Source organism: Lynx rufus, unplaced genomic scaffold (genome assembly GCF_022079265.1).
Source record: "Lynx rufus isolate CCGP_SWC_20201006 ecotype Redwood Valley unplaced genomic scaffold, mLynRuf1.p SCAF_4, whole genome shotgun sequence".
In the NCBI taxonomy this organism is placed as follows: Eukaryota; Metazoa; Chordata; class Mammalia; order Carnivora; family Felidae; genus Lynx; species Lynx rufus.
The window spans coordinates 92,656,220-92,670,579 of NW_025814856.1; the positions used below are offsets into that span (position 1 = coordinate 92,656,220).

The window sequence follows — 14,360 nt, forward strand, 5'->3', positions numbered from 1 at the left end:
TTTGACTTTCTTTGAAGGGGAGGATCACATAAATTATTATATGTGCTTTGTATGGGTTGAAAATTTAATTTATGGAGGTGTGTGAGTATATAGGATTGAAAAAATATGAGAGAAGTATTCAGTCATTCCGAAGAGCGAATGATCCAGTATTGTAAACATTTTAAACAGAATGGGAATTAGTACAAGCAAGGCAAATATCTGAAAGTAGCATTTTTTAAAAATAGAATTTAGGGGTGCCTGGGCGGGTGGCTTAGTCGGTTGAGCATCCGACTTCGGCTCAGGGCATGATCTTGCGGTCTGTGAGTTCGAGCCCCGCGTCGGGCTCTGTGCTGACAGCTCAGAGCCTGGTGCCCATTTCAGATTCTGTGTCTCCCTCTCTCTCTGCCCCTCCCCCGCTCATGCTCTGTCTCTCTGTCAAAAATAAATAAACATTAAAAAAAATTTTTTTTTAAATAGAAAAAGAATAAAATAGAATTTAGCATCAGCAAGTAACCAAGGTAAGCATGGTAACTAAGGAAAGACCAAGTAGGAAAAGCAGTTAGCAACTGTGGCCTTCATTGGATACCTTTTTAAGTATATTCTTTTTAAAATTCTCAATCCAGCACCAGTTTGTGGCACCTCCCACAATGATTCTGAATGGAACTGAATCAAGTTTTGGATGCACATGGCTGTTTGCGGTCCATGCACTGGCCGATGATTGGTTATTGAGATTGAGTGGTCCGTTCTATAGTTTTCTACCCTCCTCCCTTAGGAAAAGTAATAAAAATCTGTTTTAATCGTAGTTAATTCAAAATCAGAGCAAGTGGGGTCAGTAATAGTACAGAGTAAGTAGATCTCCCTTTGTTGTAAACCTTCTATGGCGGAGACAGAGAACTGAGGTCACCCACCAACTCCCTATAAATATCTTCCTATAGTCTCAACAAGAATTGTTTTCAACCCCTTCTTCCTCTTGCTAAATCATCTTCCTTCACATATTCTCCTGTGCAGTTATAGAATTACATTGTTGATTGATGTTTGAATCTCTTTCAGTTTCTTCATATTCCTCTTAAATGAACAGTAAAACTCCAAATTGAACAGATTAATAAGAATTTACTTGGATTAAATTATAGACATGGCTTAGAAATTAATCTGTTATTTGAAGACCAGTTAAGGTTACATTATATCACATTTAGAAATCATAAATAGTTTATTCATGACAGTAAACAGAAGAAAAACAAAACTATGCCTTATGAGGGGCAGGGACTGTCTGTCCCGACATGTCTCCTTCAGCACCATTTATTTATTTATTTATTTATTTATTTATTTATTTATTTTCAGACAAAACCGCAGTTAACATCTTGAAGTATAATAAAGTTACAATGAAAAACCTCATCTTTCCATAGCTTTCCCCTGAAGCAAGGCTTTATTCATCCAGACTGTAAAGACTTAAGCGATTGCATTTCTGACCTTGGCAGTTAGAATGACTTACTTAAACTTGTCACATTTATTAATAATCTTATGTGTTGTTATAGATTTGGTTCATGTAGATCATTACCCCTACCTCTTTTTTTCCTAAAATAATATTTGTATATGTCTGTGTTCATGTGTGTGTCTTGTTTTCTGACTCTGAAATGTTTATTATGCCTTAGACAGTTACCCCAGGGAGATTATGTAAAAAAGCCTGGAGATGGTGACTCTTTTTATAGCGACATTCCTCCCGGAATCAGCACAAACTCAGCATCTAGTTCTAAGAAGAGGTCTGCTTTTCTGTCGCATTTTCAGATTTCTGCCTGTTCCATCACACATTATTCCATTAGTCAGAACATTTCATTATTTTGCAGCAGGTTTGATTACTTCTTCCTTCTTTCTTGAATGTTAACAAATAGTATCCTTTGTTCTTTGATTACTGTGCTTCAAAATGCCATATGCTCAGAACCACTCAAACAAATCAGGCCAGAAATCAAAACAAAACTGAACTAAACGAACAGCAATCCTAAATCTATATAGAAATCATAGGGTTTTTCAATCTTGCTCTTATATGGCTTGAGAAACTATTCATAGTATGTGATAATATTTTAAATGGTGAGCTTTATGTCATGTTTGGTAGTCAAAGAAAAAGGTTACTGTCATGCTTCCGTAAAGCAGTTGTTAAGTTGGTAATATAAGTGCTGCGTTGAATATTTAAAAATTTTAAATATACCAAAGCTAAGCTTGCTGTGAAAAAAAAAAAAAAAAGATCGCTTTTCTGTGAATTGTATATTTGAATATTATGATTTTGCCTTTTATTCCTGGAATGATTATTTCTAGACTTTCTAATTTAGAGCTTGGTTGCCAAATTAATTTAAGTATATTTAAATATATTTGCCTGAGTTTTATAATAGGACAAATGGGGTTAATATATTATTTATATGTTTTAAACTTCAATCTTATATTCTTTATCCAGGATCTTAAGATGTATAAGACCAGTTAAAATTCTGCATGCTTTATAATTGCTTAATAAAATAAACTGGTAGAAGAAATAAATAGTTGGAATGTTTTAGGAAATTAGACCTCCATTCACATTCAAGAAAGCTAAAATACTCCTGTGGAAAAGTTTCTTTAATATTGTTGGTGTAACATACAGAAAAAAAAATTTTGATAGCCCAGTACATTACTTTGGGCACAGTACTTACTTTGTAGACTGAAGTGGAAATTTCTAGTTTGTTTAGAAGAAATGTGATCTCTTCTGGAATTCTAAATAAGTGAATCATCTGTAAAAATTCTGCAATGGATTTCACTCAGTAAACAATCACAAAGGAGAAAAGAAAGAATCAGTAAATCTGGGAACTCTTCTTTATGTAGACTATCTTAAGCATGAAGGATTGTTTTTACTCAGATAACATAGCTTAGAGCAAAAGTAAAAATGCTAGTTTTTGCAAAAGGAGTACAAATCTATAAGATGCCCCAAATTTTTATTTTTTTTAACATATTGGGAATTTTTTTGGCTAAGAGAATAAGATCTAAATTCTGCCTGTATATAAATATTTTCTTGGTCACATATTTAATTTTAAATTAAATAAGATGGTAAATAAGCAGAGAAATCAATGTATTCCAGTAGAATTTCTGTTGTCCTTCTGTACAAAATAAGATTCATTCTATAATTAGCAAATTTACATTGCAAAAATCCTAATTTGGGGAATTAATATGTAATAATTGTGCTGAGTTCCATTTATTTTCATTCATCTGTAGAAGATTCCTTTTAAAATAGACGTTTATTAGTGAATAACTGGAATGACGTATGGAAAATATTTTAAGCATAGTGCTATTTTCTAATATATCTCAAGAAGAACTTAAAATATTGACTTGAATAATTCCCAGATTTTAGAAAAATGGGTTATGACTTTTAAGCATTTAAAAATGGTATCAAATTATGTAACTCTTCCTAAGTATATATAGTTTGTCAAAATACTTTTCTTATGTGGTAGGTGTATGAATTTTGCTTCTGTAGACAGTTTATTTAAGATGGCAGGACACAGATAGCACAAGGGCATCATGGTACATGGGCTTTGTGAGAGATACTTCCAGCATAAACATGTGATTTAGTTCAGTTATTGGACAGTTAAGTAACAACACTACATTTTGAGGTGGCCGTATTTGTGGGGAAAATGCCAATTCTCAGAAAATAGTTTTATTGTTTAAAAAAACCTGAATGTTACTTTGGTAAAGGTTGACTAGGTTCAGTTGAACAGATCTTAGTGAAATCTCTTGGAAGTCCATGTTCTCATAATATTTGAATGAAAACCATTGCTTTACAGTTAAGAAACATCTATAGTGGGACCCCATTATAACTCTTCTGCTCCAGTTATATAGCTGAAATATGTAGTGAATTTGCTATATGTGGTTGCTGGCAATGTGATTGGCTTGCACTGTGTGCTGATACTTTTCAACTATAAACTATTGTAATGGGGTTCCATTGTATTTGACTTTTCTTACATTGAATGTTGTGTAATTCTGCCTTCTTCATGAAGACTTTCATGTTCTCTTCATTCTTTCATTTCAGATTTTTTTCTTTCTTGATTTATTTAATGCACAGTAGTGCTTAGAGATTTTGCTTACTGATTTTAAAGCATTCACTTGATTGTATTTTTGAACAGTATATATACATTTTCAATTTCAGGTCTAATGGGCTTTCTCATTCTTGGAGTGAAAGGATCCCAGACACAAAACACATTTCAGACATCTGTGAAAATGGACGACCTCGAAGTAACTCTTGGCAAGGTAGAGGGCGTCATTTTGAACAGCTAGTGTGTCTGTTTGCAGAACCCAAATTTTACATTTTGTGGTTCTTGGTTGTAAAGATTTGTTCTTTCCTGTAAGCTCTTTAGCTCTTCTCCCAACAGAGATGAGGGCATTTATTATGAAAGTCCGTGTGTTTTTTTCTTGGTTGAGAAATGATGGGATTCACTAGTACCAGGGCTCTGGACAAACTCAGAAGGCTGTATGTGCTATACAGCCCTGTGTTCTGGGTGGGACTGTCTGGGAATATTACCACTTGAAATACTGTGTGATTAAACATATGGCAGTTGTTCATTTATATGCGAATCTAGCCATAAACCATCTTTTTCAGGTAACCTGGGAGGCAACAGAAAGAAAATCAGAGGCAAAAGATTTAGACCTCGGTCTAATTCAACTGAGTAAGTCTACACCTCTAATGGAAAAAGGCATTCCAAGGTCCTATGCAATTAGTGTGAAAAGTTAATTAACAAGATCATCAAAGAACTGTAAACCATGCCTCTGGTCTTGGTTTTGTCTTTTTAATTCCTTTTTGCCGTTTTAAAATTAACCATGGCTTTTCTCTTTTACATAGGCATCTCCGCAACTGTGCCCAAACCAATATTCACTGCTAGCGGGGTTCCCACCCTCGCTGCAGGTTTTTTCCTCCAGTAACCTGCCATTGTGGTGTCTTGGTTCCTTTTGAAGGGAATTTTGATAACATTCCTTTCTTCTCATCACCCGGGGTCCAGCCATTCCAGAGGGGTCACCCTTCCTCTTCCAGTATTCACACAGCCTAGAAGCATCAGGGGGAAATTCCCACCGTCCTTGAGCATGATACTGCTCCCAGTGTGAAACCACCGCTCCGAGGGCTTCATGGCTGCAATCTAAGCATTCTCTCAGACTAATGGAATACACTTCCCTTTTAAATCTTCCTTCTGAGGACATTTAAAAGGGCACTTACCCAAAACTTGCTCTTTAACGGAATCATTGTCACTAAGTGCAACACTGTCCGTTTTAAATGATAGCCACACATTTTTTTTTTAAGTGGGGGGTGGGATCACAAGTTACATTTAAAGTTACTTCTAATGAGGTAAACACCATGCACTGTTTTTGTTTGTTTCTTCACTTAAGAAAGTACAGCAAAAGTAAGCTTCCTCAAACCTGACGTCGAGGAATAAAACACACCCTTGGTATGCTTCTGGAACTTCCTTGCCACCAGGTTTTCATTAACCGTACTTTTTTGACCTACCTAAAGTTTTTTTTTTTTTTAACTTATTTCTCACTATAGTGCTAGTTATTGTTTTCAGGATCACTATTGCTTCTTCATGCCTTAATACTTTAAAAATCTGAATAGCAGGTATTTGTTAACTGCTTGTCAGAAACTTATGTTAGCTTTTCCATCATATACCCTGCCTTTTTCAGTCCAGGAATAATAACAGTGCCCTGAAATTTGGACCTTCCTGCTGATGGTATTGTCTTGTAAGTGGCTTGTCAAAGTTTGCTAGAGGACTTTACCTTAGAAACAAAATATAGGTTTAAGTGATACCATTGCATGGTCCAGAATGGCATCATAGAATTCCATCATAAATAACTAATCTGTTAGAGTTTATCTTAAACATTTCCCAAAGCGCTTGGATGCTTTAAGGGCTCATTGTGGATAAACTCTTCTTGGAATGTTGTTTGATTTGTTTTGCATGAGGTCACCTGGTAAGAGCTCCTTAGCTCATCTCAGTTGCTCACAAGAATACAGATAAAACTGTCAAGTGTTCTTCAGAACTTCCTTTGTGTGCTGGTTAGCGTTTTAATGATATTTCCTATAATAAGGCTTTGAAAACTCCCAAGTGGAAATAGATCAACATCATAGTAAAGCTATGTGTTTAGGACCCAAACAGCACTTGGTGTTTAGCAAGATTCATACAATATTTGCTAGTGCAGTCACTTATTTTGAAAAATTTTTCTGTAGAATTCCCGCTCATATCATATGATAAAAATTATAATACTAGATAGCCCTTAATAAATCTCTTGCCTGTGAGATAACGCTATAATATTTAATAAGACATCATAGTGGAATCACCTTTGTGAGAAAAAGTAGTAATGACTCCCTCAGATTTTTCACTTTCTGCATTTGGGTTACATGACTCATATTAATTAAATGGAACCAAGCCTGTGAAGTTTACCACTATTCTCACATACCTTGTTGTATGGGCACTATATACATACATATTTTGTTTTTTCTTAAAAGGAATCCTAATACGTAGCATCTTAGGAATTACATTGACAGTCATTTTTTATACCTTTCCATATTCTTTAAATAATCCCTCTTGCTTCTGATACAACAATATAATTTGTGGGACTATAAGAGGAGCAGAATGACTACAGACAAACATACCTTTTTTTTATTTTTTAGGTTAAAAGCTATCATCAGGTTCATTATTTCCACATCCCCTTTAGTACCCATCATCCCCAGGGATGATAAAACATCAGGACATGAATTAAAGCATTCACCACAAATGCATACCCTACTAATTAACAACATAAAATGTCCTTGTTTATTGTATTGTTTTGACACTCAACGTTTTTGTATCTTCCTCACTGTTGTACATGCTGTGAAAAGAAGGTTTTGGCTTAGACTTTGTATTATATATTGTGTTTTTACAGGAGGGAGCCCCAAGCACCTGAGCCTGGGCACTCCCTCGCCCAGACAGTCCCATCCCAAGGCATAAGCCCAGGGGGCTCTGACAGCCCCCAGACAGGGAGTCTGGATCACAGGTCAGTCTCCACCTGCCCCTTCATTCTGGGCTGCCACTTAATCTCCCTCCTAGTCCCTTCCTTGGCTGAGAACGGGGTCATTTGATCTCTGACTGACCCCCGATGTCTGCTTGGACATGGTCCTGGTCCAGCCAGCACAAGCTAATTTTCCTCTGCCTTTCCATCCTGGAGAACACAAAGAGCTCTCCTACCCTGTCTAACGCATTTTTTTGCATGTTGCGCTACAAGCCAAGTCAAGCCACATAGGCAGGTTTATAGCGGTTTGATAAACTCTCATCACTTCCACCACCGCCACCTAGAGATGCTAGGAAGCCCACTTTGAAGACACTTTAACGGGCAGATCCCCAGAAGGAACAACCTTTGAGAGCTCTCTTCAGTGACCTCTAGTGAAGTGATCACAGCCTTCTGAGATGCTCCTTGAAATGGAAGAAAAGGTCCATCATGTACAAGCCAAGCCATGTAGCTGTAGGTATCATGGAACAGCCATGGCGTCAGTCCTTTGAGCTTCTAAGATTGTCAGTGAAGGGAACACACGTCTCCTCCTGGAAGCTGCCTGTGGGTGACCCAGTTTGCTGTGTGGCTATGTTTCACCTGATAACAGCTGCATGGGCTTTTTCTACGGTTTTCCCCAGGCCAGAGCATTCACTAGCCTTCATCTGTGGCTGCACTTGCTTTTTGACATTTTCTTTTTGTTCAAAGTCTCGGTGGAAATTTTTATGCAAGTTTTAATTGGCTATCTCTGTGAAAAGTGCAAGTTGGCAATGATTGTGGCTAAAGGCAAAACTAGTGTGAAATTGTTCCTGAGTCAGGGAACACTGTCTTAGCAAAAATGGTCTTATAGCCATAAAAGGCAACCAAACCCTTCTCTTAGGAGGGAACTTCATTGGTTATAGCTAAAAATGAGGAAAGGACTATGGAAAAAGGAATCTACTTTTGTTTATATGTCTGGAAATGTCATGATTTAAGTGTATTTACAAACTGAAACCAAACATGGTAGAAAGAAGCAAAGTTTAACCCCAAATAGTGTATTTTACCTTTCCCTTGGTTTGTTTCCAAATGACTTGCAAAATTTGATGGAGCTTGCATCTTCATTATCTATAGTATCTCTAGGAGTTACTTTTTAAATGAGAAAACTCAGTAGAACCTGCAGATGATTCCAACACTGAATTTGTTGAATCTGTATTTATTTTACAAGGGCACATTCTAAAGAGGATGTGTTTTTGCTTGGCTCCCTGAGTAAAAATCAAAGAAAACTCTAGTGGGGGGGGGGCGGGGGGAAACCCCCCAAAAACAAAAACAGACTTGGACTCCCAGTTTTACCACCTTTTTACATTTTCCTTTGCACAGTAATTCTGATGGAGACTTTGCCAGATCCATCATGGAAATGCTAATTAAGGTCATTAGTATCCTCTGGCAGTCACTCACACAAGTTCATGATCAGACACTCAGAAGGCAACTTCTGAGGTCCATTTGCTAATGGAAACATGAACACTTTAGTCTGGAGTGCATGAAGAAAAGGAAGGAGTTTTGCAGCTACAACTAAAATTGCGGAGCCCAACTTAAAGGTTGTGCAGGCCTGTTTGGACCACACTTAATGTGTTTTGGGGTTCCAGGATCAGAAGAGCAGGGGCCCTGTCTGCTCTTGATAGAGCCGGCTGAGGCACCTATCTTTTGTTAACTCCAGCGTAGGATCTGCTGTCTGGAGTGAGACCGTGAGACCAAGGCCTTGTAAAGTCTTTTTTTCATACTGGAAAGAGAACTTTGCTCCTTTTAATTGTTCTTGGGGCATTATATACCCAAACACCAGGTTGGAATTGCAGCCATCTGAATATTCTCAAAAAGCATCGTTATCATTTGAAAACCAAGGAACCAAATGAGAGGTGGCCTGGAAAAAGCCACTTTGGAGGTGGGTGAATGAGATTACTGACAGTACTATGATTGGAAGGCCGCTTCTGATCCACTTGGGGAAACCACTGGAAAGATTTTCCCTGCAATGTTGAATACATTCTAGAATGCCTCGAGCCTTGTTGTAGCTGAGTTTATTCTCATGTCATTGTACAGACTGCCTCATAATCACCCAACATCCATCCTGGTTTATTTGCCATAGTCACTTGCATTTGGAGGGTGAAGAACATCCTTGCTAAGCTTGTGCTGTGTATTTTCAGATTTTCTATCTTGTTCTGCTTTCTTTGTTCCTTCCATTGCTTTCTGCAGGTATTTAAACCCATGGTTCAAAAGAGACTATAATGTAGCTAAGTGGGTAGAAGATGTGAATAAAAACACTGAAGGACCATACTTTAGGTATTTTATAAATTAATTTTATATCCTTTTCAAACTCTCCCAGCACATACAAATACTGTAGTGTGACTGGCTCTCTATCTTGTATCTCCCAATACAAGTTCCCATAGGTGGAAAGGGTCCTTGTTTATTTGCTGCCTTTTGATCTCTGTTTCTGGCTTCGTGAGCTAGTCTAGTTTTTTGTTTTTTGTTTTTTGTTTTTTTCCTGAATGTTTCAAATGAAGCCATTTGAAAGGGTTGCCGTTTAGTGCATGTCCCCATCACCATCTTGAGCTTTTTTAGTAGCTTTATCTTCATTTTATGCTATGTAGTGTTCTGTGGGCATGAAACATACTTTCCACTAATAAAGAAGCACTATTAACCTGAACAATTTAATGTCTAGAATTTAGCAGTTTCATAGTGCATTTTTCCTACTTACTGCCTTAAGAGTGCATAGTGCGTACGAGAAAAGGGAAAACATGAAAAGAAACTAAATGAAATGCAGTGGAATTTTACTTCGAGTAAAACCAGTGATTTAATGGAACTTAAAATTATCCAGAGAATCTTGACCACAAGAGAGTAGATTGGATGAATTTACGTTTCATTTTCAGTACAATCGTTTGCTCCCAGACAAGGGCAGTGCCGAGAAGTACTTTACAGATTTGCAACAAAACATTCAAGGCACTTTTTATGCTAGTAGAATGCTTGTTGTATAACACTTCAGACAGAGCAGGAAGCAGACTGAAAACATGTTCTTGGTTCACAGAAGAGCAGAGTATCCCTACATTTTAGAAACTCTAGAATTTACTCAATCCACTGTAGCTCAATCTAGCGTCAGAGGTCAGAGAGAATTTCCAAGAGCTCTTAATGGCATTTTTTCACTCTTTCTAATACCAAAGTGATTTCCTAGAGGTAAATGTCCAGTTTATATCTGACTATTTTGTGGACAACTAATGTAAAGAAGAAATATGGACTCAATTACGACCTCTTCTGAACACAATTAGCTTTCAGATTACTTTTTGCCATGACTTGGGTCAGCATTTAATAGATATCAAAATATGTACGTGTGTTTAACTCTCAGCACCCATATAAGGTGGACTTTCTCTTCCAGTGTACCATTTAGTTTAGACATGTATAGTTTGAGAAAATGATTAGACCTACTTGCATTTTATTTTGATCCATACATTTGCATATGCCCCAAGGAAAGCATAACCCTGCCTGCTCACAACAATATATCCTGCTTTTATACCCCATCTTTCCCTTCTGCCCTGTTCCTCTGCTTTTACCACTTTCTCACACTGAACCTCATACACATACACTCACATTCAAACATCCCACCCTCACCTGTAGCTCTCAAGATGGCCAGCGTCAGGAAGACAGGTAAGATTATTTTGAATGTTATTTGGAATCTTGGCTCACCTGCAGTCCTATTTCTCCTGTCTATCTTCCTCAGGCTTGTGGGCAGATTGTAATTTGTGTCAGCCATGGAACCCAAACAGAATGACTTTGGTCGCATATGGGCTAGGACTTTTATCCCTAAATGGACCTAGCATCTTTGCAACACTAATTTGTGAAATGGTACCCCGGAAGAGTTGTTTCACCTCCCCTGGGTCAGCTGAGTAGTTGATGTGGCTCCCAGAGAAGAGTTCACATTTCTTAAAATCAGCACCCAGGTCTGCCCAGAAGCTGCATGACTAAACGCAATTTGGATGGGGAAATGCTTAGCACCCCTGGTTGCACGTGCAAAGCTGCGAGGGCAATTTTAGAGGGTTTCTTTATCTCCTCTTTTAGAATTAGGTGTCACCTCCCACGGTGGATGGCAACATTATGAATTAATTATTAAAGTCCGTATTTGTATTTAAAGGCTAGATAAAATCCAGTGGAGATTTATAATGTAACTCTCATTTTAGGATTAATAAGCATTATGTTGGTAGGACCTGAAAACCAATGCACAATTTTTGTGAAAGTCGTGAATAATCGAAGATGCCCCAGAGCTTTTAGCACAGTGATTCTAACACAACAGAGAGAATTTCATCCACCTTCCGTCCAAGCCAGTCCTTACATAGAGGGCCGAAGTGCATTCACACTTTGGCTTATGCTTTGCCAGCCCTGTGCTTAAGCTCAGATATGCGTCAACAGTCACCAGGTTATTTGGGATTCCCTCTCCTGCCAAAACACTCGTGGGGGCAAAGGTCATTTTATTAATCACCCATGTGGTGTGGGCTTTGTGGCATCCTTAATCAAAACGCAGTGGGGACTTTGTGAGTGCTACAAACTGGTCCAAAGTATAGCCCAGCATTTAAAATACTACATCCTCATCACTATGAAGAGAAAAGCAAATGCCAAAAAGTTTTGAGTGATGCTAGTGCCTCAGCTGTGCTCCCTTACGCAGTTCTGTATCCGACACTGGTTGCTCAAATGGTTGCCAGCATACGCTCACGTCAAGCAGGACAAGAGCATTATCTCCCCATACCTACACCCTGGGGGCAGTTCTGTTGGTGACAGTGCTTTCCAAGCTCTGAGCAGGTATCTTTTCTCTGGAGTATTATGCATTTGATTACTCAGAGTCCCATGATCTTACGGAAAATGCAGTAGCTCTGAAAAGAAACCAGAAATAATTATCCTGTATTGAGTGCCTGCTATATACCTTTATCTCTTACCACATCATGATATTTGGGCATTCTTACTCCCTTTCTATGGATAGAGGAAACTGAGACACAACAAGTAACTCAGGGTAGCACAGCTAGTAAGTATAAGAATCAGAATTACCAGCTTGGCTGTGACTCCAAAATCTGTTCCCTTTCCACTTCTCTGTAATTACTTAAGAATAGCAGGGGGTATAGTGACTACTTAAATTCTATCCTAGGACACATTATAAATCCTTCTGGATTATATAAAATTTGCATCTGAACAAAGACAAGTGAGTAAGGGTGGACCCATGTCCCTCATACGTGACTGGGGTGGTTTCAGCCATTCCTGGAGGGCAGAACTGAGCTCAGCGTGGCCTTACAGACATGTCTACAAAAGGCAAGCCCAGCAAGTCTCCTGTGGCCCCAAGATAGACCACAATCCATGGGCACACAGGCACACATTCATTGTTTAGCCTTAAATGGCACCCATTAAGGTTATTATGGTTTTTTAAAATGCTGTAATGATAATCATTAACATTTGTTCAAAGATTACTTTCTAAGTGAATGAGCTGGGCCAGTGCCTGGTTTTCAGTAAATGCCAGATTGGAACTACCAGGCAAGTAGCCAGGGTCAGAAAAGACCGTGGAGGCAGAAATCTCTCTTTAAACATTTGTTACAAAATTTTAGTTTGCTTTTATTTCCCTAAGCTGATTTACCCCACCTTGTTCTCTGCTCTTATTCTGACTCCTGTTCTGGTGCCGAATAACCCCTCAAAATAATATGCTGTCACACACCACCCAACCTCCAGGACATGATGCCCCTTGCCCCTACTAAAACCATCCTGCTTGGCTTTTCTTCCCCTCAGGGTCAGTCCAAAGTGTCAGCTAGCTGGCGTATTCATGTGAGAGGAAGTATACATGCAATCTCTTGGGGGATCTGGAGAATATCTTATGTTTTGTTTTCACTCACTATTGGCTTTGGCCATGGAAAAATATTTGGAGGAAATATTCCAGCACCCCTCATTGGGATGGCCTGGTATGTGTGTAGAGCTGGTCATTTGGACTCATGGCCAAGTGAATGACTGGCATGACTGTGAAGCTATAAGCTAACAGCTCATGCTATGGACACATCCACACTGTAGCAAGTTAAGAAGAGGACTCATTTTGCATGTTCCCCTAAAGTAAACAAGATTTATTTCTTTGTGTACCTAACTAGCTTTCCTGAACTTGGGTTTCTTACCAGTAGTGATTAGGCTAAAAATCTGAACCCAGGTTAACATCCCTTATTTTAGAAATATGTATTTAAATATCTAAATACAAAAACTTATCCTCATTCTACACACACTGAATATGTTTCTTAAAGGTCATAGTCATATTGGCAGTGTTTTCTTAAAATTAAAAACATCCTTAATTTCTGCATTAGAAAAAAAATGCAGTAGTAATACATTGCCTTAATAGTCTTTCGAAGGATTTGAAGTACTTGTATTCTTAGTTTTACCCATCTGCTCTGTAGTGGGGAGCATCAGCACTAGAGAAGTCAAATATCTGTGATATTGTGACTATTCACACTGCTAGAACATTAGACCAGTTCACACTGGTCCTGGACATTTCCCAAAACTAGAGGAAGTGTTAGGAGTTACAGATTAAAAGCAAGTTAAAGCAGTATTGATTCTTACAATTGAGCAAGAAGGGTCACTTGAATCTCAGGACTTGTAGGAAAAAGTATTTTCAAACGTCAGCTTGAATTTGGTGTCTATAACATGGAAACTGGTTTGAAGACTACAGGAGAACTAGAGCAAAGCATAATATATGGATGGGAACCAAAATTTACAACAAGGGGGAAAGAAGAACCCTCTTGATGCCTTTGCATGCAGTGCAGTGGATCTTCCCCTGCCCAGCACCACCCTGCTGCTGACACTCCCAGGCTGTCAGTCCCCCCCCAGCAGGTGAGGTGCCTCCTGCGGCAATAATACCTGTGCTCTGACGTGGCTGTGTAACCACTTCAGCGGTGTGGCTCACAGCCACCAGGCACTGGGAGCTGAGCAGTCATAGATGTGGAGTGGTAACATTTGTGAATGGATAGGTACTGCTGAATCAGCACATCTGTTTCCCTTTGATGTGGTGTAAGTGAACAAACTCTCAGCTGTTTTTTGGTTTTTGTTTTTGTTTTTTTACTTTGAAGACAAGATAACAGATGTGGGCACTTCCTGTGAGCTCAGCCTAGTCACACATATTACCACTGCACAGGCAGAATACAGAAGAGCAGAATACATCACAACTCATGCGTATCTTTCATATGGAATGTCTTCATGATGGAGATAATACACGTTATCTAAATAGGAAGGGTATTTGTGTTTTGTGTTCGTTTCAGTAAAATTCCAGTCACTAAAGTGTAGCCACCTTATTAGCATGACAAGTACACCCTACATGAGTTAGCAAGATCTACTTCTGT

General features: G+C 38.5%; 1 protein-coding gene across 12 annotated transcripts in view; it reads left to right on the top strand.

Moving 5' to 3' along the window:
* The window catches only part of ADAM22 (ADAM metallopeptidase domain 22), a 229,916-nt gene that overhangs the window by 210,516 nt on the left and 5,040 nt on the right, over positions 1-14,360 (top strand). For 3 of the 12 annotated variants that reach the window (XM_047097047.1, XM_047097049.1, XM_047097048.1), the window contains 2 exons: positions 4,136-4,236; positions 4,586-4,652. In XM_047097047.1, coding sequence (XP_046953003.1) covers positions 4,136-4,236; positions 4,586-4,652 — 168 coding nt within the window. Of the gene's footprint in view, positions 1-1,628; positions 1,824-4,135; positions 4,237-4,585; positions 4,653-6,891; positions 7,003-9,216; positions 9,304-14,360 lie in introns of all 12 variants that reach the window. The other 9 variants (XM_047097037.1, XM_047097039.1, XM_047097043.1 and 6 more) reach the window with 6 other exon arrangements.